General features: G+C 38.3%; 1 protein-coding gene across 11 annotated transcripts in view; it reads left to right on the top strand.

The window, feature by feature from the left end:
- TNS3 (tensin 3) overlaps positions 1 to 26809 on the top strand; it is a 209142-nt gene that overhangs the window by 149968 nt on the left and 32365 nt on the right. For all 11 annotated transcript variants that reach the window (XM_050307116.1, XM_050307125.1, XM_050307109.1 and 8 more), the window contains 3 exons: positions 8464 to 8642; positions 9004 to 9118; positions 9222 to 9305. In XM_050307116.1, coding sequence (XP_050163073.1) covers positions 8464 to 8642; positions 9004 to 9118; positions 9222 to 9305 — 378 coding nt within the window. The remainder of the gene's footprint in view (positions 1 to 8463; positions 8643 to 9003; positions 9119 to 9221; positions 9306 to 26809) is intronic.

Here is a 26809-nt window from a genome sequence, read left to right as displayed (position 1 = left end):
ATTAACTATTTAAACTACTGCGGCACAGGAGCTGGAAATGAAAGCAAAGAAATGCTGGCAGCCATGGGGATGAATAAATAGCCACGAATAAAACATAGCCAAAACAGCAGATGTTCACAATCATTGATCTTACACAGTCAGGTTTTAGGGGGAGCTCTATACCCTGTGACTTTAACAGTCTTTGACCTAACAAGTGTATTAAGAGAATGAATTGGCCTGTGATGGAGGGAGTTGGCAAATCAGGACTGAATGGTCTGAGTGAGGATGAATGGATGAATGAGATATTCTGCATGAGTGGGAGTAAACAGTGCTGGAGGTGAATGGGATCGACAGGATGCATGCTGTGCATGTGCCTAATTTGAGGCTGAATTCCGAGAGGATGGTGGAGTTACCTGGTTTCCTGCATGAACATTTAGAAAACGTATGCCTTAAAAGGCATGCACATGTTTCCAGTGCCCCACAAAGCTGGAAGAATAAGCTTAAGAATGAAATGTGTATGTGTCAGCTGGGATGTACATTGGGATGTACATTATGGTGCATTCTTGCCTCTGCTCATATGATTCTGCACTGATTGACAGATAGGCAGCTACCTCTCCTTTCATGCTTCTTCCTAGATGTTTTTATACACATATTCCCTTAGCATAGGCCAACAAACTACTGAGTGCCCATGCAGCAGAGTTCTGGGTTCTGTCCAAAATGATGTCTTGGGTTAAGTGCTCAGTGCTTTTGAAAATAGGAAGAAGCAGACAGTGATTGCTGAATTTCTTTTCCTAGGAGGTATCTTTATGAACCATGTAGAACAGTGGCTGGTGACTGCTTTTCTCCTTTAGTGTTACGTGTGAATCATTGCACTGTATATTAAGATTTTTCCAATTTTTATCTTTTATGTGAGCTGAGTTATGCAGAGGTGAGTTTCCGGTAGTCAGTGGAGTTGCTGTTTACTAATAATAACACAGTGCTGCAATAGTGTTTAATTTTAAATGACAGGAAGTTTGTAACATGAAGAAATTTTGATGTGTACATAAGCTTTTATCTGCAGCCTTATGTTCCCCCTTTATTTCACTCTCTGTATATTCTTTCATGCCTAGTAACGTGACTCAGTCTACTGTCATTACTATCTTTACTGTCATTACTGTCATTAATATCTTTAACTGACTCAGTTAAAGATACTTGTAAGACTTACTTTCTCAAACCAGCCATCTTTTACCTCATGGTTTATGCTTATTGGGTAGTGAAGGAAAGCTAAACCAACATTTTGCTTCCACCTAGAAAACTGTAAAAGCAAGAATCTGTTAATAAATGTAGAAAACAGAAAGGTTTTTACCCATTTTCATTAAAACCTACCATTACTGTCACCCATGTCTCATCTGTGCCTCCCACCTTGTCACTGTTAAAATGTTACAATTTACATCTTTAGAAAAATGTTAGATGCAGTTGAGGAATTATGTGACCAAGCTAAAGCAGAACGCAGAAGAACACAGTCATTCAAGAGTTGAGGCAGCCTGTTTCAATTTCTGTGACCAAGAGATGCATTTCTGTCTGAATTGGCCAGCATGGGGAAGGGAGGGACTGTATTTTCCATAAGGTTGAAATATATGTTGCTTTCAGCTAATTCTAATTCTTACTCATGCATAAATTATTGTGTTTGAAATTATTATCTTAAAACATACCTAGGTCACCTAATGTTGTAGGGACAACACAGATACACAATTCATACAGCCTTACATTTTGCATGGAGTTTATATAGCTTATCAGCTCAGTAAAGAATTGTGCATTAAACAAAGCATTAAACAAATAAAAATGAGGTGGCTAGGCATCTGATTACAGATATCTGGAATATCTTGAAAGATCCTCCCTCTATTAAAAATTAATATTTGGCGATGGTCTAAAGTACAGTATCATAAATCATACTACAGTGCATCTGCAGACAAAGGAGAGGGCAAGAAATCCTTTTTGCATACCTTATTAAATAATAATTTTTAAAGGCATTGAACTGTTCCAGATGTTCCCATTCACTTTGCTATTCTGTGGGAGAGCAGACTCAGTCTATCTGAAATAAGTTGTGAAGTAATAGAAAAATAAAGCTTGTCCAAATCCTCACCTGCCTTATTTGTATGTACAATACACTGCAAAAAGTGTTGTAGTTTTCATTGCACAGGAAAATTTTGGTGTCTGACTTGGGAGTTAATTTTACAGTGGTTAAGAGTAAATTTGAATTGAGATTTTAGCTAAATTAAAATTAAAATTTGATTTTTAAAGTTAAAAGTGGAGCTTTAACTAAATTAAATTTTAAAACTAAACTAAAACAAATAGTTAAAGTAATTTTTAACCTACAGCTAAAAATAGAATTTTAGTTACACTTAACAGTACTGTAACTTTTAATTTAATTTATGTCATGTACTTTCTCCACAAATTTTTTTCCATCCTGTAATTTTCAGGATGTAAGCCTTAGTGTAGCATCGTTATGAACTCACTCTAATGGTTTGGAAATACCATTTTGGATTTTGCAAAAGGCTTGCTGCCCATTCTTGGTATTGTGTAAAAGGGCTAAGAAACTGAAGTGTCCAGACCTGCAAAGCTGCTCTCCTCTGCCCTACATGGGCAGGTTTGATGGTCTGCTTGGATTTGGGGTAGAGTTTAGACCTTTTCATTTGCTTGTTAGACTAATGGGTTATAAGGAGTCTACTCTGCTAGTGATCTAGCTGTTCTAGATAGGGGTAAAAAGAATAGTTTGCTTGTGAATCATTGCTAAATATGGGGTGCAGCATCACTTTGTACTACATTTTAGAACTTGCATCAGAAATCCACCAAGGTTGTGGGTTTGATCTCCATAAGGGCCATTCATTTAAGAGTTGGACTTGATGATCCTTATGGGTCTCTTCCAACTCAGAATATTCTGTGATTCTGTGATTTCTTTTTCAGCTGGGTATATATTTGCTTATCCTTTTTCCACCACAGCAGTGTTTAGCTTGAGTTTTGTCTTGCTGCCTTTGAGGATGGCATTTTTCTTTTAAGTGTGACTGTAAAGGTGATTCTAAATTCTTAAAATAGGTTTGGTATGGTTTAAACATAAAGCTGTCTTGAAAGCTTAATCGTTATAAGCCTTCAAAAATCTTGAACTTTGTAGCAGATAAATGGTGTCAGAGAAGGAAATCACTTTGGATTTGGATGGTGTTGTTGGTAACATTTTTTTAGTATGTGGGATAGTCCCTAAATGCTCCTCTGTTAGAAGTTAACTTATGGAACTTAACTTTTCCCCCTTGATGAAGCCTTATGTTGGATTGAATTCCTTTGTTTCACAGTAATTCATAGGTCTTTTTAAAATGCTGTAAAGGCATCTGAAATTTCTGCAATGCTAACATAATTCTCCCCAGAGTGTTATTTCAGCCGTCATGACTGCTGCTGAGGTCTGTGAAAGGGGCACTGGAAAAACAGCCTTATGGGAGTTTTCACTGTACCTTTCTTAAGAGAACCCTGCATTTTATTGATCTGTGGGTTGAACTGGTAGAGCTCTCATGTCATGCTAACTTTTCACACCAGTTGGAGCTGTGGTAAGAAGCTTGCTTGAAGTGCAAGGGCTTTATCTGTTCCTCTCTGTGCTCCTCTGTGTGTGACATGCTTGTACACAGCCATGATTTCTAACTTGTCTGTTGTTTTATGTTGTATTAATTAGTTGATTCATTAAACATACATCCTAGTAAATTGTCCTTTTGTTTCGTGAAACAATTTGCAATTTTCTAAAACCACCAGAAGTTTGGCAGATTTTCTTGAATGTATAGATGTTACCTTTTGTCTCTTGTGAAAGGGAAAGTGTTGAAATGAATTGTATATTCCAAAAATCCTGCTGGGGAATAAATGAAATTAAGTAAGTGAGAAGCTCTCTGTGAAATAATAGTTAACATTGCTTAAGCTCTATCCAGAGAAAATTACCTTACTGTTACTTAAGCATTGATGATTGAAGTGGTTAAAATCAGTTTTGTGAGTTCAGACATTTATATTTTAATGCTGTAACAATTCACCCTGTTTGCAATCAGTTGGATAATTTCTGCAGTAAATTTTTAATATAAGTGTCTTGTAAAAACTAAAGAATCAGTTTCTTTCCTTTTGATGGCAGCAGTTCTTGCTTTCCAGATTTTAAGTACTTGTTGAGGCCAGTGTGAAATTTTAGTTAAAAGTACTATGTTCAAAGTTTGAGAGTACCTTTTGATTGAAAAAACCCCAAAATATCACCTTTGAGCACTCATTTATTTATAAAGTTACAAATAAAATTTAACAATTTAACACATTTTCTTTAAACATTGAAGATGATTTAAAGATTTGCTAATTTCTAAACAATATTGTAAATGAAAACATATTTGGTCTTACATTTAAATGTGAAAAATTTAAATTTAATAACTCCAGTTTGAAGTTAATTCTTGGTGATTTGATATCATCTGGCATTGTCTAAAGTACTCTGCCATTGATTGCAGAAGTATTGCAAATAAACCTGCTTTATAAGGTGTATTTAGTGTTGATGTGGCCTCACTTTGAGTACTGTGAGCAGTTCTGGGCCCTACCATTTAAAAAGGACGTGAAGTTGCTTGAATGACACCAAAGCTGGGGAGGGGGCTGGAAGGCATGTTCTGCGAGGAGTGGGTGAGGATGCTGGGTTTGTCTAGTTGAGAGAGAAGGAGGCTGAGGGGTGACACACAGTCCTGCCCCAGGCAGTTTGAATGAGTTTATTTATAGAGTTTTAAAAGTCTTTTCTGTAATGTATCGATTTGTTTAAAAAGCAAAAAACCTCCTCTATCAAGAAGAACAATGCAGAGGTATAGAAGGGTAGTTGAATGGCCTGCAGTAGTATTCAGATGATTAAAACTGGTTCATGCACGAAGTCCTAATGTGGTTTAGAGCCTCTTATAGAGGGGTAAACAACAAGATGCTGAAACTTTTATATTTCTTTTGAACTTTGTTTTGTAATTACCTGCTTCAGTTTGACTTCAGTTTGCACAGTTAGCTGTGATACATACTCCTACTGTAGAAGTTAAGGGAATGCCTTCAATGCACCATGCTGGGCTTTAGAAAAGACTGATAGTTCTGTTTTACAAATAATTAGGTCTTCCATGATGGGTAGAAGGGCTATCAGCCCAATTTCTTTTTATACCTCCACAAGAAAAGTTCTTCACAGAGAGTTCTACCATATGCTGTGCTTGCTCTGCTCTCACACAAAGCTGGTTTTGAGGCTAGCCCACAAGCCCTTTGAATCAAATGAAAACATGTAGACATCATCTTGCTAGTTGTTGTGTTAACTGAAGGTAAATGTGGACCTTTTTATTAGTGTGCCTCATGCACTCGGTAAATGCAAGCATGTATAACACATGAAGAGTTAATGTAATTGGTTTTGTAGTTTAGCTGGGACAACTGCTAGTATATGAGGTAGAGCACTGTTACTGACATGCAACCGTAGACAAGATTTTAAGCTTAGTGTTGTTTTCTTTCTAATAGTTATAAATACCTCTCAACAGTAGTCCAGGAAAGCTAAGCAGCTAAAGAAACCAAACAAACACTGGCCATGCTTCTGTTAGCTGTAGCACTGGCACAGTGATAACCATTTGACAAGATAAATGGCCAGTGTTGTTCTGATGCCAGTCTTTTGAAATGTTATCATTTGTTCTTCAGGAAAAACAAAATTACTTTTGTAGTTCACATGCTTTCAAAGAAGTAAATGTGTGCTACTGGGGTATTTATGAAACTCTGCCAAAAACTTAAGCTGAATTATAAAAACGATGTAGCTTCTAGGAAGTCTTGGTTCCTGACACTTTACACTATAAAAGATGCCTTTTAAATTGGTTACATTACACTGAATGAAGCTACTCTGAAGTACATTTTTGAAACTATTAAATAAAATAAAAGTAATTTTTTGCTCACTCCCTCAATTTTAATCTCTTAGATTTATTTGCTTTAAGCTTTATTGTAATGTATCAGCTCAGCTTCTCCCCTCTATTGTCCAGCATCTGCAGGGAATTTGATATATTATGTACTTCCAGTATGTTTAAGGAAAATATCCATTTTCTCTGAGATACCTGTTTGTAGCTTTCTGGGGACTACATTAACTTTGTAGAAATTACAAGCTTCATGTGTGTATGAATACTAATGACATGAGTGTATCAATATCATTGATGATGAAGTCCTTTCATTAATGTGACAAGAAAAATTTACATTTAATTTTAGGGTCTGTTTTGACCTATTCAAAAAGCAGACATTCTCTCTCATAAAGTGGTCTATGAGGCTCTGTTAACTAAGAGAGGCATATTCCAAAATAAACTGTCAGTACCTCAGTAACTTGGTTACAAATGGAGTGAAGTTCTTCTGTGCTGTTCCTTCCTCCCATTGCCTCCTGTGGAGGAGTGGTGGGACTGGGAGTGTCTGGTCTCAGAGGGTCTGAGATTCTGCACAGTGGTTCCCACTCATTTTTCTTTACAGAACTTAACAGATAAAAAAAATCCAATGCAAAAAGTTGGTAAATTCTGGAGTCGTGTGAACTCAGTCTACATTCCTAAGTGTCTTCAGTAAAAATCATCATGACTTTTTAGCATCATTTAAGAGGTTTGGAAGGTATTTGATATTTCATGTCCCTTTCTGGCTTAGAAAATCTTGAGCCATGCATCTAGTTCTCTCACAGTGTCTTCAGAAGATACTCTTTCCATGCATGAAAGATCACACAAAGTTTCAAGTCAAGGGAAGTAGAGTTAAATAGATGTTTAAAATATGGATGCTAAAAAAGTATTCTAGTTTTCAAAGTTGCACCATGAAAACTGAATCTCAGCTGTGTCTTTTCCAAAATGTGCTAGGTGTATAAATATTGCCTCAATAAAGTAAATAACTAGCTAAATTTGGACCCTGAAAATTAACCCTATTGCTGGAATTTTCAAAAGTGACTGACAGACTTGCATTTACTTAGTTAGTTAGTTGGTTATTAAAGTAGTTACTATCATACTGGCTTTGATGCTAACAGAGGTGGATTTTTTTGGAAGTGTCTAATCCTGCATTTTTGCAAGAGATTTATTAATATTTTTAGGATAAGCCACTACTTGCCAGCAAGTTACTTAGTTTGCAAATATGTATGTCAATGCAGAATGACTTAAGTGTATAAATATATTTCAGACTAAAAACTTAAGGTTTTAGTCTGAAATCTCTTGTTTCAATCTTGAATAGAAACTGTTCTCCTATACAGAAGCATATTTGTGTATAGTTGCTCTATAATTGTGCTGTGTAATCAAGATGAAATATCTATAATACCAATACTTAGGCTGCATGCTAAACTTTCTACCTTGGCTTCTGTAAGGAATGGATGTGCGTGTAAGGTGTATGCTATTGTCTTTCTCTACCAAAGTCCAGTTCAGCCCTCCTGCTGGTTTAGATGGAAGGGCACACTTTGGACTCCTACTGTTAGGGTTCCAGGGCGTACAGGAGATGTGTTTCGTCACCACGTACTTACAATTGGAAGTGACTGTAAGGGTTTAAATGACACCAAGCAATTAAAGTAAGTTCTTTTAGAAATATTCAGCTCTTTTAAGAGAAACAGCTAATTCTCAAAGATCTTTTTGCAAGTATAGACAATAAAAGGTCTCAGAGGAGTATTTGAATAGTTGCTATGCATACGGTTATTTTTGTACTGTCCTGTGACGACACAGTAAGGTTATTGTGGGATCCTTACTGTTACAAAGAAGGGTAGAATAGGCAGTTGCTGCAGGAATGTTCTGGAAGTGCCTGCTGTTTAGAGGGGATGACCAAGTATAAAGTCCTGCTAATCATAAGCCTGTATCTAATGACATGCTCTTAATAGTGACTTTGGAAACAAATACTTCTTTATACCCTTGAATATCCTGGTTTGTTTTGCTGGCTCAACTTACTCTTCTGTGATGTTCCTCAGAAGAGTTAGAGCTTCTACGTGCATCTAACACCTAATTTTTCTGATTGCATGATTGTCATGTGAGTCACAAAAGGTGTACAGTGAGCTGAGTTTATAAGGGCCAGGGTCTGTTTTAGCTAAAAGGAAACTGGGGCGGGGGAGGAGAAGGGTTTGGGGAGAACGAAGTCCTGGACTGCAGCAATGGTTTTTCTGCCTAGAGGCGCTGTGCATCAGGAGTGGGAAGAGAGGTTTCCCATTGGAGCTCCCGTAGCGGCCCCTGCTGGCAAGTTCTAGCTGATGGCACTGAGGAGGCTGCTTCAAAAATAAGCATCAGTGGAAATGTGCTGCTTGACTGACTCCTCTAGAATCAAGGGCACTGTGAATATGTTCAACCTGGTGTCAGCAAGGCTAACTACAACTGATAATTTTCCCCTACCTATGTGGGTTTTGTGAAACAGTTATTTCATGAACATTCTTGAATAGAATCACTACAGACATAATATTGAAGTTTGTTTAAACATCTCTAACTGGAAAAAAAAAGTTTCTTAATCAGCTTGCCTATTTATTTTCAGCAACAGGTATGCAAGATGATGGTGCAACAGGGAAAAGGATGAGAAAGTTAAGTGTTGGGCAGTATGACAATGATGTCCCTGGGCAGCCATCGTGTAACAGGTGTGGATGGATGACATCTCCTGCTACTGACCAGACTATAATTCTAGAATCACCAATTGCTCTAGGGGAGACCAAGGAGGTAAACAATGAAGAATTTTTCAAGAAATACTTACTGAAGTGAATGGCCAATAGGAAATACCATGTTCATGTTCAGTGTCCAAAATCAATGTGAAGCAATTAGGCAGTTGCATCATGGCAAGAAGAACAAATGACTGCAGTTACCTCAGAAATGCAATTCAGTGTTCAAGGATATCCTGCTCCTATCTATTCTGTGTGTTTGCATGTTTTTCAGTGTTCCAAGATCTCTCTGCTGGAACAGTAGATCATACTATATTTGATTACAGAAACCTGCTGTAATTTGATGAAGGATGCCCCACTGCACTGTAGGGTTAAGTGAGAATTTTCACATCATGATTTTGCTTTTTTGTACCTTTTCTTAGATGGTTGTAAATTGTCAAGATGAAATAGGTGGAGAAATCTTCTCCACAACAGAAAATGGAAATGAATCTGTCACATCCATGCCAGTTTTTTCCCTGTCACCAGAGATGACATATGGTAAGAAAATGTTTGTCTCTATTTATTTATTCATTTTAATATCACTATTAACATTTTAGCTGTTACTGAAGAGGAATTAATTGCCCTTTTTCTTCTCCCTTAGTGACAACACCTCCACGATACCATCAGCGGATTCTCTCCAGCCAAAATGTCAGCAGCCCGGCTGAGCTGTACAGAACCATTCCTGGTAAGATACCCCCTTCTTCCTAAATAATGTGAAAATGAACTGTGTATATAGGCAACAAACACAACAGTGGTTTATAAATAGGACATACAAATGGTGAATTTAGACGTGTAAGAGAAACGGATTTTAGCAGTCCTATTTTAATCATACCAAAAGAAGTAAATAATGAAAAATTATCCAGGAATGATTTAATGCCCCCAACAGGGGGTCCCCATGTTCACATTCAGTGTCCAAAATCAGCGTGGAGCAATTAGGCAGCTGCATCCCAGCCACAAGAAGAAATCCTGCTCTTCTCTTGATCTGTTTGCATGGTTTCAGTGTTCCACGATCTCTCTGCTGATATTTGATAATGTTGAATTAGTACTGTCAGGAGACTTGAGTTCCTTGTGATTTTAAGTAGGTTTTGTCTCCATCTGAGGAATGAGGTGTGATATCCTTCCTGCTATCTCTCCAGGCAAGTGAAGCTTACAAGACAGCTTGGCCTGCTCAAGTGAAGGAGATCCTTAATAAAAGGAATGAATGTTCTGGGCGGGTTTTTTGCCACAATACAGTTTGTAAAAGCGCGAGCATGGAAAAGTACTTATTAACAGATGATAATACATTTAAAGATTTAATATGATCCAGCTATGAATCTTATTAATAAAGGATTATTTTTGAGGCCTTAATTCTTTGCTGCTAAAAATAGCAGCTAAGCTGCTACCTTTAACCTTTTTTGTGCAAAATTATTTGAAAACACTAAGATTTAAAAGAAAGTATTTTGAGAGTTTACACAGAAAGTGCTGGACATAGAAGGAAGCCAACTAATTTGTTTAAAACCTGAATAAAAGTCACAGACATTCATTTAAATTTTATTCAGTAGAAGATGTTAAAGTGAAAATTTATATACAGATATAGTTTTACTGCTTAGGCTATGACTGTCTTCTCAGGCAGGTTCTTGATAGTAGAGTTTTCATTAAATTTGATGATGGATTTTGATGCAATAATAGTGTTGCAGTTTTGACTTAAAAAAAAAAACAAGCCAACTCTCCTGTTTAATGTGCCTCATTTAATAGTTGTCAAAATCAAATAACATCAACACAGAATAAAATTATCTTTAGTAATAAAAAATATTCTACCCAGTTCAAGACATCTCTTTATGGTTCAGTTGCTGTGGCTTTGCCCTTTACTCTCCCAACTCTTAAATAATAGTGGTAGATATCCTCCTGAGAACAGCTTCAGCAAATCACTTACAGGTTAATCTACTGAACACCTTCTTGTTAAATGGTTTCCATCAATGTTGTTGGGATTTACCTTGGAAAAGCTTTTGGCTTTCAGTGTCTTTCTCTATTTTGATTCTCCTGCTTTATTCTAAATGTGTCATCTCTCAAATGTTGGGCTTAGATACTCACTTAATGGAACACTGAAAATAATTACTCTAGCTTAGACCAAAGGAGAATGCCCTTTTAAACATGAGGCTCAAAGTGCACTGAATGCTGCAAGTTAAGTGCTCATCTCTGTATGGCTTGTCTTTTATGTGGAAACATAAATGTACTTGGACATTAAGGTTAAAGGTGTATGAGGTGGGTCAACTAAAAAATGCAATTCAGTGTTAGCAAGCATCTCTAAGGAATGTTGATTGGGTGACTTTTCCCACCAGAGTGCAGAAACCTCTATTGTCAGAGGCAAATTAGAATCTTATTTTGAGTATTATTATAATTTTCTCTCTTTCACCTTCACTATTCTTTATTTATTGCCTGTATCTACCATAAGTATTTACTGTATCTATTTGCTTTGGTGCCTTCTGACTTTGGCAAGAAGTGAAGAAGGCTACTTCTTATTATTTCTGCTACCAATCCCTAATTCGTGCTCAGAGCCAAGAGTGTTGTGTTTTGTGTGCTGAATGAGACCAAGAATCTGAAGGGAACAGAAGCAGCTCTTCTGGTGGTTGAAACTGCTTTAATGCACATGCAATAAGGGTGACTCTAACAGTGTGCATTTTGCAGGAGTTCTTAAAAGCCCCAGTTTTTAGTACTTTCCTTTGCAGCCTTGCTCTTCTTTTAAATACTAACGTGGTCTTTTTTTTTTTTTTTTTTTTTGGTAAAAGTTGGGAGTTTTACCAAATTTCTTTGGAGATTTTCAACAGATTAAGGCCTTTGGAGTCATGGACTAATTTCTGCCATTAAGATTATTGCCCCTTTTGTCTCAGTTCAGATCACTGCTGAATTCAAAATTGCTTTGGGCTGCATCTCAGCTTTGCTGCTTATCTGCTTTCCACATTAGTAGTGAGGATGCTGTAACCTGGTTACCAATTATCTGGATATATTACTGTCTTATTTCCTCCCCATTTCCTTGTGGAGAATAGTGTTCAGTGTAGTTAGCACTTATCAAGGGATTCTGTTGTGGATTTAGAAAAGCGCAAAAGTATACATTTTAAAAGAACAATACATTGGTTTTTATATTCTGTAGTCAAGAACTGCAGTGACATCCAGTCCATATGTACAAAAATGATAAAATTATGTGTCCTTCCTTAAGTTATTCTTGTAAACTTTGTATCTTGTATCTTGAATGCATCTGATTTTTAAGCTGTTTATTGAAGGGCATGGTCTTGAATAAAGCCTTATAAAACCCTGTATAAAATGGTGCTCTGATATCCCTAGAAATCCTAATTTTCTTTCCAGGTGAAAACACTTTGCTAGGCAAAATTAGTTAAGTGGTGTTATGTATCTGTCTCCCTTTCATTAACTGTGCCCTAACCGAAGGAAACTACAGGCCTGTCAGCCTGACCTTGGTGCCTGGCAAGGTTATAGAGCAGATCATCTTGAGTATGATCACATGGCACCTACAGGACAGACAGGGGATCAGACCCAGCCAGCATGGATTTAAGAGGGGCAGCTCCTGCCTGACCAACCTGATCTCCTTTTATGATCAGGTGACCCATCTGGTGGATGGATGAGGGGAAGGCTGTGGATGTGGTCTACCTGGACTTCAGCAAAGTCTTTGACACCATCTCCCACAGCACAGTCCTGAAAAAGCTGGCAGTCCGTGGCTTGGACAGGGACACTCTGTGCTGGGTTAGGAACTGGCTGATGGTCAGACCCAGAGAGTGCTGGTGAATGGGGTTTCATCACCCTTTTCCATAGCTTGAAAGTAATACAGCACCCACAGAGTTCATTGTGAATTATCTTTTGAAAGATACCTTACCTTGTTTCTTGAGACAAACTTGAGTGGTCTATAAATTGGCTAGCGGTCTACAAATTGGCTAGTTTTATAAATACCCCATGTAAAAGCAGGGCTCCAGGTAGAACTCAGATACAGCTCTCTTGAATATCACAATAGCTGTTGTATATCCCATGGGAGGGAGAGTCCCACACATTAGTGAAGGAACAGAAACAGTACTTGTAGTCCATTTTGAAGCTTATAAAGGCTCTCTTGTCTCAGACAGTATACAGCTAATTGAAGTCTCTTTGTATATGGAAGTAACAAATAAAAGCATAGCAAGCTCTTTGACAGAGCACAGAACTCTGGGTAACCGCCCTGCCACTCCACCCCTCAGGCTAGATGTGAGGACCTTTTTCAGCCCTGGCCAGAGCTTAGACAGAACTTTGTAGAAAATCTCCATTCACAAACAGGCACTGTCTTGCAACAGAAAGCAGGGATATGTGGAACAGTGGAAGATTGTCTGTAACCCTTTACCAGTGTATGGAGAAGTAGAAGACACGAAGCCTTGTTTCTCTATCTCTTCTAAACAGGCAAGTAATCTTGTGTAGTTCAAGCAGTGCGTATGATGGAATGATAGTATTGGTGCAGGTAGGAGGGATCTTGGAGCCTTCAAACATGTAAGGCCTTGCCTTTTTCATCCTATCTATGGAGCTTAGGCTAGGTACTGTACTCAAAGCTCGTGTATGAGCTGCATTTGTTCTAAAATCTTTTAAAGTGTCATCTTTTCTCCTCATGCTGTCATGGAACTCTTCCAGACCAGACACTGGATTATTTCCACAATTTTTCTCCTACAGTCTGTTTTTATCTGACAGAGACATTGTAACTCTCAATTCCTATGTTACTCTATGACTAACATAGATTTACTCTGTTACATCATCCAGTAGTGATGAGTGTTTTTAAATCTCTTGGAAGGCAGAACCACAACCTGATGGATATCCTCATTGCTTCATAAATGTATTACTGATTAGGGTTTTATACTGTTGTAGTTTCATACTGTTATTCAAGAGTTATAATTTCTTCCAGTCATTGAGTTGCAAGGAAAACAAAACATACTGCTTAACTGTTTGATTAAAAGAATCTCAGGGTTCTAGGCTGAAAATGTTTTCTGTGTGTCAGGAGAGTCAGTAGCATTGGGAATAAGAGTGAAACTAATTTGTGAAAGGAAAAAATTACCTGCTTATGATGGGCAAAAACTTTCTCCACAGTGTTAAAAGCTTTCATATAATATTGATTTATACCTGCTTTTCTCTCCTCCTCTTATCTGTTTATATAAGATATACATGGCCAAATCAAGTAATAGGTATGGAACTTTTCCAGACATCTGCGTTCATTTGCTTAGAACAAGAGTGCATCCACTTATGTGGATGGTTATCATAAGCTCTGTCCTCCTGTAAACAAAGGTGCATTTTGGTTTTTGATATTGTGATTTTGGATTTGGGTGGTTTTTTGGGTGTTTTAGGGTTTTGTTTATTCTTGTGGTTTTTCATTTGTTTGTTGAGGCTTTAACGAGAAATAAAAAATACAAGTAGAGACAGGAAATTTATGATGTTTAATACAAAGCAGATATACAAAATTATGTTTTTCATTGTCCTGAAATTGACCTTGACATGTTTATCTAGTGGCTAAATATTGTGTTCATCTACACAATATTTTTATAATTAAACACCTTATGTTTCTTAATTATTGTAAATATACCATTTACTAATGCTTGAGAAGCCTCCATAGGCTTCAGGAGCAAGCAGGAAAGGACTCGGTTCTCCTGTTTGGATTCTATCAGCATGAACCTAATGAAGTCATCCAGAAAGAGCATGGGGAATAATGTAAAGCTTAATCATAAATGTCAGAGATCACTTCTTGGCTGTTGCAAGCACTGAAGTCAGTATAATGTGCTATGATCCGTGTCACACTTTTTGTCCCTGGATTACTTTCATTGAGACCTCAATAAAACTAGCCTTTATGCATAGGTTTTGTTGCATGAAGTTTGGAGATGACTTGATGCATTTTCAAGTCTTCATTGTCACAAACCTCCCTCCCTATGTACTGTTGATTATAGTACAGTTCTTCACATATCTTTCAAATACAGACGTGGAAACTTTGCATTTGTTTGGCCTGCAGAGAAATAAACATTGCTTATTATCAGTGATTTCACTCTGATAGTCCAAATTCACAGCAAAGGTAATAATATTATGTCTCATATGCTGAAAAACATAACTATTTAATTTAGTTTCTATTAATCAGAATGGTGGAAAATATCTTGTAACAGAAGAATCAAACTGAAACAGAAAATAACCTAAAGTACTTGTAGCCTATGCCTGCTTTTAGTGCCTGATTTTGATATTAACCAAAATACTTACAGTTTAAGTGTCTACAACTGAGCTGTTTGGTAATCAGCTTTAATTTAACTTTTTTTTTTTCCCCCACTCTTGGGTAAGATTTTCATGGGAGGTAGTCTCCCAGTTCACACTGCTTAACATCCCAAAGCTTTATTCTCTGGATTAGAGATGAAATATTTAGATGTTAATCAATTTAGCTAGCTACATATGGACAGGTTTTGTTTACAGCTATGTTATGTGTTTCTAAATGAAACTTTGAAAAAACTGTGCATATTTTAGCTACTCAGTAAACATTCTAACATGTCATTGATTCAGAGGAGAAAGGAACACAATTATACATAACAGAATATAAAAAACTAGGTAGTGCCAAATCCATGGAAGATAGTATGTGATGATAAAGCAGTGGGACAATATAAATGTGTTTTCTTTGGCTGATATGTTAAAGTTTACAAATTAGGCCATTCTTTTTACTGGATTTTCATAAGAAAGCTCATTCTCTAAAGTATACTCTGTCTTGCATTGATTTTGGATACTGTAGTTTGATAAAATATTCTGAAACATGAATGCATTTTGTTTTGTAGCCAATGTTGTACCTGGTCACAGATTCAAAAATCCTTTAAATGTGATGCTTATGTAAAGACAAAGATATTTCATGGTGAAATGTTCTTACAGTCCTGTGAGCTAAATTTCTGCAAAGAGACAGGGTCTACTGTGACCTACATGTTGAACGTCATGTTGAACGTGAGAAAAATTCATGTGCTACAGATGGTCATGGAAAATAATGTGCTAGCAGAATGCATAATTTAGAGCACATGTACATACTTCCATGTGCAGCTTCTCTATAATCCTGCAGAATTAAAAAAAAAAAAAAAAAAGAAGATGATTAGGTGCTTCAGACATTACATTGAAGAGATGCTGTGAAGCTGTTCACTCTCTTCTTTTCCTCTCCCCCTCACTTTTTTAGCAGGATTTTCATCTGGATGGAAACACTGTGATCACAGATCAGAATGAGCCTTAAATGGTATCCTGTCCTTTGGAGAAAGAATCAGATACTGGTTTGGAAAGGCTTTCTGTTTTATAGTGTATGTTTGATTTCCTGTGCAAGTATTCACATTGCTTTATTTTCTTGGTTTTAATGGATGCCTTTTCATTCCACATGGGGAGAGTGCTGATTGATAAGTAAATCAGAGAACAGAGACTCGCCCTAAAAAGGGCTCTCTCTGCATTATCCATTTGAACCAAGACACAGTTATATGAAATCTTCTGCCTAAAACAGCAAATGTGAATTAACTTTTCACAGGGAAATGAGTATCTAAGTAGTGGGGACCCTAAATGGAGAGAAATAGACTCTCTACTTTCTCACCCAGTCAAATGTTGAACTGCATTAGAAGAATGGCAGATCTTATGACAAAAATATTGTCCTATGGAAATTCATATACAATAAGGTTTCTAGATCAGAACATCTTAAAAGTCTCTTACATGTTATAAGTCTTTCATCAATGGTACCTCAACAAGTCTGACTGCTCCATGATCCCACACTAGTACCATTAAAGCAAATAACTACTGATAGGTTCTTCTTCAAGAAGACACAGCCTGTAGAGCCTCATCCCTTATTTGGGGCACTTCACTTTTAATGCAATCTGTCTGATATTTGTTTGGCCTTGACTAACTTTTCCTAACACTGTGAATTAAAATAAAAATGAAACAACTGCCTTTTTGCAAAAGGAGTTAATAACTGAGAAAAACCTGGATGAAGTTTTGTGTAAGACGCATGCTATTATGGTTAGCATATTGTCACCAAGCATGATTATCATATAATCACCAAGAGTATATGTTGAGCGTTGACTTGTGTGCTTCCTCCCTTTCTCTCTGCAAAACTAGTAGTGTCAAAAAGCCTTGAAAAATCACACAATTCCTTTAATAGTCTTTGGAATTGTCAATTTGCTTTCATTTATTATTACCTCCTGCCACCTGCCATCTTCTACCACCCCCTGCTCTAAAACCCTGATATATGAAATTTCTCTAATATGTATATACATTTTTTTTCCCCAAGTGACTTTAGGATCCCTGAGGGGCTACAGGTACATCGAATTTTTCTCCTCCATTCCCAGAAGGTTTGGCACTGACTTAGTACTTGTCATAGTAAAAGTGGAGGGAAAAAAAAGTGGAGAGGAACAAACTGTGTGTGTGTGTGGGGGAGAAACAGCAGGAAGGAAACTGGGGAGGAGCAGAGTCACTATAGCTGAGGCTAAGGGATGTAATGACGGTATGTTAAGAATTAGTGCAGAAAGCAGAGTAGATTCTTGGTTTTTTTCAGTCCTTCATCAAACACTGTGTTAAAAGCTCTAACTGGGGTATAAATAAAATTAGAGTCTAAATAGTAGTGCATCTATAGCAGTTCAAGAAAAACGATGTGAAGGCAAACTCAGTATTTCAGTCACACTGCTAGATTGTACCCACTATTGTAATTGGATTTCCTGAATATTCTCAGTTTGTGTCAGTGCTCTCACATTGCTTTAAGAATTTTGCAAGAATGCTTCAAGAAATGAAATGAAATTTCATTTACATTTTCAGTGGAGGGTAAATGAGAAGAAAATTCTTTGCTGTGAGTTTATAAAACAGCTATGAAGATAATGCAGTCCTGCAGGTGAGATGTTCTGAATCTGTGGGATAGTCATTGCAATCCTTTATTTGATCTGTATACCAGAAAAATTCTAGGGAATAAAAATTTTAATATAAAGAATTCTATAATCTCTCTAAGAAGATTAAAGTGCGTCATATGAATTTTACTGCTTTCAAAAAACCTGAAAACTTTTGTAATTTCTCGTTATTATCTTTTATAATATTCAGATTTTGGTTTTACTTTTTTTTTTTCTTAGAAGATAAATGGAGAACAAGTTAATGAAAAGTATAAAAAGCCTAAGGGAACATTCATTCAGATATATTTAATTACTGCAACCAAGGAGAGCTTTCATTTGTATACATTAACCCACTAATATATGAAAGTTGAATGATAGGATAGTCAATTTTATATCGTGTTTACTTTGTTAAAACTGTTTGATGCAAACATTGGAATAAATTATGTCAAGAAATGGTTCATTTTTTCCTGAGCTCTCAAGAACCCTCTTGAGTGTAACCCTCTGTTGAGGGTAGAGAATAGATGAAGCTCCTAGCTTTTCTAAGACAGGATGCATTAGATTATAAATCCATTATACTCTTGATTACATCAAAATGTTACCTCAAGATTAGCAAAATATTTTTTTGTTCTAGAAAACAGTGGGAGTATTTTAAAAATAGCTTGAGGTTACACATCAGTTGCGGCTTTCTTTTTTCATTGGTTTTATTTGGATACTTTCATACTTGGTTAAAAGCGAATTAATCCCTTTGATCTGATGCTTTTGAAGGGTGCCTTTTGGCACCTTGTAATTCTCTGCAAACTGATGTGATGCCCAACTGGGAGATGACACAGCTGATAAAACTACATAGTGCTAAGGTATATTAGTAAGGGTTTTAATGAAAGCTGAGACCTGTGTAAGTAAGGAGAACCTCATACTGTTCTCACATCTCTTGAAATTATAAGAAGAAACTCAGTACTATGTGAAACAGCAAAGTATAATGTTAATGTTTCTGCTGTGCTTAGATTGTGTTTCTTTTATCTTGCCATTTATTTCTATGTCTTGAGTGGCAGCTTAGAAATTTAAGAACTCTTCCCACCTATGTTCAATTGCCACAAATATTTTGGTAATGGAATGATAAAGGATGTTTGAAAAAGAAAACAAAGCTTAAGAGAACATTAGAAAACAAAATAGAGAACCTAGAATATGTTCAAAACATGTCCTCTCTATTCAGTATTTGTTCTACAGATTTCATTCCAATTTGTATTTGCTCTGTCAGGGAGCAATACCATACAAGCACTCTACTTGGATCATTGCTAAGCACCAGGGTTAGCTTAGCAAATAGATGCAGTAAGAGACTCATAAATACATGCCTGTCAAATAAGTGTCTTCTGATGTCATTCAGGAAATTGATGCATTTTGGATACTTCAGGTTGGGTTACTCTGAGAGGAAAAGCTGGTCAGTAAAGGCCTGAGGTCACTAGAAAATAACATCAAAGCAAGGGAGTGTTAGCACTGATGGCCACAGCTCTAGAACTTTACAGTCTGGGAAGTTCCTCCTACTACTCTCACCACCCAGTGCTGAGAGCTGTGAGTGTCATGGGCATCAGCATTGCAAACAGCAAAGCAAATACTGTGACTTCAATCGAGTGACCACTGAGGTCTTGAAAGGTGTCGTGGTTTGATTTGGCTACTGTCTTTCTGGGCAGTCTTTGCTCGCATTTTTCACTAAAAATGTTGTGGTTTTGTTCTGGGTTAATTTGCTCTCACACTCTTTACACAGTTACTATTAGTTGAGAGAAGGTTTATGAAGACAAAAGAGACTTGGTTGGGGAAAATAATATTAATATTTATTACTAGTAAGATAAAATTAAAGAATTACATTTATAATAATTCTAATTAGGTAAAAGTACTATGTATTTATAGAAGTGTTTTTCTCCTCTTTTATCAGTCTAGGAGGAGAAGCAGTTTCATTTTCTATTTTTGGAATTTTAAGTTATTTCAATAACTTTGCAGCACTGTAAAACTTTTTTTTGTTATTTTTAGGACAACAACTCTTTTTTGTCGCAGCTGGAACTATTTCTCTTTTTCTGTATCAATGTTAGGGGTGGGCCTACCCCCCTCCTGGGCTAAGACTGGAGGCTGGGGGGTTATTCAGATCTTGAAGGTCTTTTATGGATTGCAAGGGGACACTTGCCTACTATGGAGTTTCACAACAGGGTCACAGAGGATAATGGTTTTTGAGTCCACCTCTGTTTCCTGTGAGGTCTCTTCCCGTGGGAGAACAGTCCTTGATAGACTTCTGCGACATGGGTCTAACATGGATTCCTTACTCGGATCCCAACATTCTATCCGAGCCGTTCTTGCTCCAGCGTAGGTTCTCTCAGGGTCACAAATCTTTAACACCAGCATGGATCTCTCACTGAGATCCCAAGTTTATCCAAGCCATTTAGCTCCAGCGTAAGCTTCGTCTCTCTCAGAGTCACAAATCTTCAACAGGACTCTGCTTTATTTCAGGCCTTCTCATGAAGTCTCAGCTTCCTCATGCATCAACTTACTCTAGTGTAGGTTCTTCTACGAGCAGCATGGGGGTCTCCTTACCCTAACAAACTTCCACAGGTGGCAGGGTTTTATTTTTCAGTCTTTTCTCTGTTGGAGAGAGAGAGAGAGAGGGGAGAAACAGCCCCCCCTTTCAACTTCTCTCTCCTGCTGCAGCTTTGGCTTTGAATACTTTGTTATCTCTTTGCCGGAATTTTTTGGCAGCATTTCTTGTCCAAGTGGTTAGTCCTTTTCTAAAGTTTGGGGTTTTTTTTCTGCTCTCTTACAGGAGAGGGGCTCTCTTACAGAAGAGGGGCTTCAGTGCTACACTTGCCCTCAGCCCAAGGCTGGGGGAGGAGGGGGCCTGGCCCCTACTTGGGGCCTGCCACCGCTCCTACATGGCTACTCTTCATAATTTCAACTGCGCAAACAGCTTCTCTTTTGTTTTCTTAAATATGTAATTAGCAAAGGCGTTACTAAACTTTTGATTGGCTTTTTTCTCTGGAAATCCACCTGGACAAAACCATCCTCAGCCCCAGGGTCTGGCTGGTGCGTAAAACTATGACAACAGGTGTGCATAGTCATGCTGTTAAAGCCAGTAGTATTTACAAGCTTGTCTTCATTTTCCACCAACTGAACCTAAATACTAGACATTTTTTATATCGTGTTTATAAGGAGGAACTTTTTCCCTGCAAATCTAACGGCTAGTTAAAGAATTCATGTGTCTCGGAAGACATCCAAGGTCATCTTCCTGTTCTGCATGATTATCAGCAGGACTTGAACTAGGCTTTCCTATACAAGTCTGAAAACTAAGATGCTTTTGAGCTAAATTTCTATTTCGGGCTTAGTTAGGAAAACTTAAATTCAGACCTGTGGCCTGATTTAAAGGAAGTTCTTTGACAGGGATAAAGGGCTAACTCTGTTAGACTGCTTAGAGTATGTAAGTGTGAAACTTGTGTAAAAATATTCCTTTGGTTGGCAATCGTAAGCTTTCTACAATAGCATAAAATCTCCCTTGTGCAGTGTTTATTACCTAGCCTTAGGTGACCAAATGAATGTGATTCTTCCAAGGCTTGTATTTCCTGTCTGTTACACAAGCCCAGGGTTGTGCCCAGGGCTTTGAATTTCATTCAGCAACAATACATCTGAAAGTTTAATTGTACAGCCTGCAGCTGACATCCTTCCAGTAGCTCTAGTCCAAAGACATTTTCTCTTGAGAGAAAGCAGTAGCATTATCTGGTATTTATTTATGTGAGGTTTTTTTATACTTGCCATCCAAACTAACTGACTGTACTTGGAATATGCACCTATTAGCTGAAAAAATTATGGCACTTCCAAGGGTGCTGATCACAGATTTTTGTTTTGTTCACTGGTATCTGTAAGAGCTTGAAATTCTAAAATTCAGGGAGTAAAATAAACTGTGTAATTCTGAAGTAATAAATGCCAAAAAATATTGTTTACATAATCAAATATTATGTGGGAAAAATGTGTTTTTAAATCCAGTGTTGTCACTTGATCACATCTCAAAGCAGATATGCCTCTTCAATTAGGTTTGAAATACACCCTGATAATACACTGGTGGGTGGTGGTGGTTTGGTTTGGTGATTTTCCCCTTTTTCTCCTTCACTAAGAACCACTGAAAAATTGACTATGTGAGAGATTGCTAAAGCACTAAGTTTTAGAGGGTTTGGTTGTTTGTTTTTTTCCCTTTCAGTGGGAAAAGTCATGCATTTCCCCACATAAATCTGTCATTTGACAAATAACTCTCTGTGAATGTGTTCCTTGAAATATAGAGCAATAATATCTTATATATATATAAAAACCAGAAGAATCTGAAGCTGAGAAGTTGCTCACTAATTTTTGCTTCTTCTGAGGATGCAACAGATAAGCCATTGGCAGAAACCTACCAACAGTTTAACAGAAATACAGGATTGAATGAGCAGGCAGTCTGGCAGATTTGGTTTGATTTTACACATACCTGATGATGCTTGTTAGCTGTGCATGTGTCAAGCACACATTTTTGAGATGTCACTAGTCACTTTGTCTGGAAAAGGTTAAGTTAACAAAAAAACCATGGGAATGGTTCTTGAAAACTTCTTGGAAACTTCTCTTGCTATGATTCCATGAAATTTTTTCAACTTTTCCAGGGTGAGGCTTCCTGCTGTATGATGTAGTACTCCGTGACTCTGATGTACCGGAGTAATCCATGTAGTTTAAGGGAAGGCTGAAAAAGAAGGTCCAAAACCCGAAGTACAGCTTGAGCTCACTTTTTCCAAAAAATAAAGTTTTAAAGTGTTTGAGTGTCTGGGAAGGTCTGTCTACTGCATTGACAAGTAAAAGATGTTCTGCAGTTTCAGAATTACAGACTTGCCAGTGTTGAGTGTGAACAGAGAGGAAATACACATTCAGTTGCACTTGTTTATAGTCCAAAGGTCATGTTTTTCTATGTTTTTTAAGATGCTGTTCTCCTCCACCTTTTTTCTCTTCATGTTTGTTCCCTCTTGCAGAGGAGAAGAAAACTAAATGAATCTGTGTTTTTCCATTCCTGAGTTAGGCATGTTATTTCACAAAGCCATTTATATTCAGGCACCTTGTAGACAAAATCTGAAATGCACAACCACTTGACATTGACTCCCACATTTCTCTCAATTATGGGAGTAGCAGGGAAATGCATGACATTCCTTCACAAAGTGTAGCATTTGCTGAATTTGCATGAGGGCCACCGCATAGCCACCCTCCTGCAGGGGTTCCTGTTGGAGAAAGGTACATGTTACAATTCAAGCCCTGCATTTTTAGCTACTTTGGATAGATCTTACACTGTGATGGGTTCTGATCAAACTGGAAATCTTGTGCACCTAATCTGGGAGAACTCACTACGTGAGTAAATACTACCACCTGGCAGAGATTGGAGGAACTGATCCTTGTTGCTGTGCTGTGCCTGAAACAGCCATGAAACCAATTCTCCTCTGCCAAATAACAGACCTTCTCCTTTCGAGGTGGCATTATCTTACAAACTGTGCTCACCTAAACCCAACGAGTTCTTCACCTAAGACATCCAACACTGTCCTTCCCTTCCTAACTCCTAATTTCCTTGATGAATAGTCTGCCAAGTATAACTGAACCTGATTCTGTTAGAAGGATCCATGCAAAAAAAAAAAAAGCAATCTTAAGAAAGGGTGAATTTGATAAATGCTGACAAAACTCGTGTATTAATAATTTTAATTACCCAATTTCTGCTTATATTACATCCCTACAGTATTTCAGAAGATAATGTTTCCTTACTTATCGCAGCCTTCTTTGTATGGTATGTCAGACCATTATTTGCTTTGTTAAATGTATCTTCTTTGTTCTCTTCTAATTCAGCGAGTGTAAACAGCCAAACAAGCAAAGCTTCCAAGGTTTGAAAATCAGGAAGGAAATGAGATATCCAAAGATTCCTGTGATTACATTGCTTTTTTACACAGAGCCAGGAATGCTTGCTATGGAGAGCAATTTTCTCTAATAATTATTGTTTATAGGAGTTTGAAGACTGTGTTTGATTGCATCTTTTTCTGCCAGGAAGCATCCAAGACAAAGTGTAGTTGTATAATGAATTAATTGAAGCAACTGATGGCAGCTCTGGACTGCTGCATTAATAACTGGTTCTGCCCCTGAGGCAAGGATTTTCTCTTCTCTTTAGCTGATATTATGGTATATATCACAACTAACCCTTGCTATTTGGCTCTCCATAGTGCAACCATTATGAAACCTGTTTAATTAGGAATAACTGGTATGAAGAAAAACAGTAGTAGGAATGAATATTCTTATGAAGGAATAGTTTGATTTACATTTTGATCTGTGGAAGAAAGGGAAATTCTAACTAGTTTACTAGGACTCATTTCTCTCTATAATCAAGCCAACTTGTATATTTTTAAATTATCAAAAGAATTTAGTACACACATTCAAAATATATTGTTGGTAGAAATTTGAAAGCGATAGAGTTATTCGTTATGGGAAAGTTTTAAATGTCATATTTGGGTTTGTCTGTACCTAGTAATTTCCTACAGTCATCCTTTCAGAAAATCCGGTGCACTGGGGCACTGAAAAACAATCTGAGGAGGAAATATGCTGCTCATTGTGGAGCTGCAGTGTTTCCACTCATCTTCCTGACCCGTAAATAAAACCTGCTCAGAACAGTGATAGGGTATGTTGAATGCAATGTTGAATGCAATACAGTAAGTGGTGTTTTGTGAAACAGATCTTGGGAGGCAAGTCAAACGTTATTCAGAGCTCTGGATGCTAAATTTATCCTAGAGAGTTGAGCCAATTTGGTATAACAGAGCAGCTGGGCTTTGGTCCACATTAAAAAGCACTGATCTTTCAGTGCTCTGTTCCGTGTCCTGCATCTCTCTGAAAGAAACAAATCTGTAAGGTCAGAGGAAATGGTGGGGGAAGAACACCACCAACAAAAAACCCAAAACACCCTACCCCCAAAAAAGCCAACAGAACCCCCCAGCCAAAACCAAACAAACTAAGCCGAACAAAAAACCAAAACCGACCAACCAAAACTCCCCACTAAAACAAGACCCCTGTCGGCCCGGCTCCTGTGCCTGCCGCCAGCTTTTGGCCCCGCCGGCGCTGCGCCTGGAAGAGGCGGTGTGAGCCGCGCGGGGCGGGGGAAGAAGTCGCATCCAAATGAGGTGGAGTCAGCAGAGCTGAAGAGCGAGCGGCAAACCTAACCCAAGAACAATCGGGCAATTAATTTCCGCCTGGATGAAGTGAACTCCGGCTGTTTTCGTCTGGGTGGCTGTATTAAGATCGGGAGCCTGTGTTTCTCTCGCTGCAGACACTGGAACCCTTTTTTGCGGTGAAATTCTGACAGGCGGGGGAGAGCGGCGGGTGCTGGCAGATGTGGGAAATAGCTTTTCCCAAGTCTCTGCGTGGCGGGGCGGCGCGCCCCGCTGCCGCGCTTCGGTGAGACCCGTGCGGCATGCAGCACCGTGGCAGGGAAGGAGCACTGCGGACAGCCCGTGCCCCCCGGGAGAGCTGCTGTTACCATGGCTTCCTTAGGTAGGTTTGTGGCTCCTTGAGCCCCTTGTGCTTTGTGCGTTTTCCTTAGCCTGAAAACTCGTTTCGTGGGTTGGCCGCCTTGGGTTTGGCTGGCCGCCCTCGCCGGACGGCGCAGCGGCGGCGAGACGTGACCCCGAGGGGAGAGGGGGCGGCGGGAGTATGAATCGAACCAGGCTCTGGCAGCGCCCGCCCTGCCGGCGGGGCTGGGAGCAGGGGCCGCACGGAGTTTGCGGCCTGCTGCTGGTGCTGCGAGATCTGTAGAAATGAGGCGGGGGTGAGAATTGCGTGTTTTGTAGTGATGTAGCAACGCTGGGAGTCTTCCTGAGAAACTGAGAACAAGGAGTTCTGTCAGGACGAGAATTTTCTGCTGTCGCTGATTGGGCATCAGGCCGGGCTGGAGAGTTTTGTGCAGTCACTTTTCTGCCGAGGAAGACTTCTGATTTTTTGTGTGTCGTGGTGGGCTTTTTACAAGATAGAAGAAATGGGGACTGCCGGAAACATACATAATTGCTGTCTACATGCAAAAACTTTGTCCAGACTTTTTTTCCTCCCCTGAGGAGTTCTTAGTAATGTTATCAAAGCACTGAATTTCTTTTCAAAAGCATGAAAAATGCACAGACTTTGTAAACGTAACTCTTCCTTTGTAAACACGGTTTTCCTCCTTTCTTGCTTAACGAGAAAAACAGTTTATTGTGCCATTAGCACTGGCAGAGTAATTCCTTTATTCTGGCAGTATATGGAAAATACTTTCACTTTCTTACTCTAGATCTGAATTTTCCATCAAAATATAATAGAGCCTTAGAGCAACCAACTATTGTGTGTTAAGATGTACAGGATGCACCAGAATAAAGAGCCTGATTCTTACAGCCTTAATGCAAACAATTTTTCTATTGAGGCAGTAGCTGCAGATGCTTTGTAAGCACTGCAGCCCTAAAAGGAGAGTAACTGAATCACAGTTCTCAGGAGACAAATCAAGAAAAAAACAAAGATTTTCCCTTTCCAGTCCTGTTTTGTGATACTGAACAGAACTGAAGATAAACTGAACTGAGTTTGATTTTACCTGTTTCAATTTCCAAGTTATTAAAAGCAGCTTCTGAAAAATCATTCTTTTTCTGATTTTAAAATGAAAATGGTTTAGTTATACTGCTTGAAAACCAAAAAGCAGCCCTTTGTTTTTGTATTCAGATTGCAGTGAGCTGGGTTTAGTCTTTTCTTATAGGCAAGTTACTGGAAAAGTGAACAGGTTCAAGAGTGTTACATTCAGGCTGTATATTTCTGATAGCAGAAGAGTGGGACCAAAGTGAGACTTGGTAGAAAGTACAAACATCAGTTTGATTGCTTACATTCTTTTTCCTAGGTAAGTATGCGCCTCAGGCATCAAAAGCTACAGATTGGGATCTTTCTGGTGCCTGCTGGTACCAGGGAACTGGACTGAAACAGGAAAAGGGGAATGCAGACTTCTTCTTTCCCTCTTTTTTACCTTAGGAATAGTGGATAGGATAATAACACAAAATCAAAAATTCCTTGGATGACTCTTGGTGCTTGCTTTCCAGAAATGTTAGAAAGTCAGGCTCAAGCTTCTTTCATTCTTCTTTCATTCAGTATTTGCTCCAGTTTGCCCCTCTACCTTCACTGTTGCACCCTGTGCTTTGGCTTTGCACTGTATGTGTCAGTAGACATTGAGCTGCATTTTTGAGTTCATCCCAGGCAACCCAGACCTGCATCTCCAACGTCTCAGGCAATTTTATATAGCTAATGAACTTTGGAGAACAGG

This window comes from Myiozetetes cayanensis, unplaced genomic scaffold, assembly GCF_022539395.1.
Source record: "Myiozetetes cayanensis isolate MyiCay16 unplaced genomic scaffold, myiCay2020 scf1, whole genome shotgun sequence".
Lineage (NCBI taxonomy): Eukaryota > Metazoa > Chordata > Aves > Passeriformes > Tyrannidae > Myiozetetes > Myiozetetes cayanensis.
The sequence above is the reverse complement of the archived record's forward strand: the minus strand, read 5'-3'. Positions and strand labels throughout refer to the sequence as shown.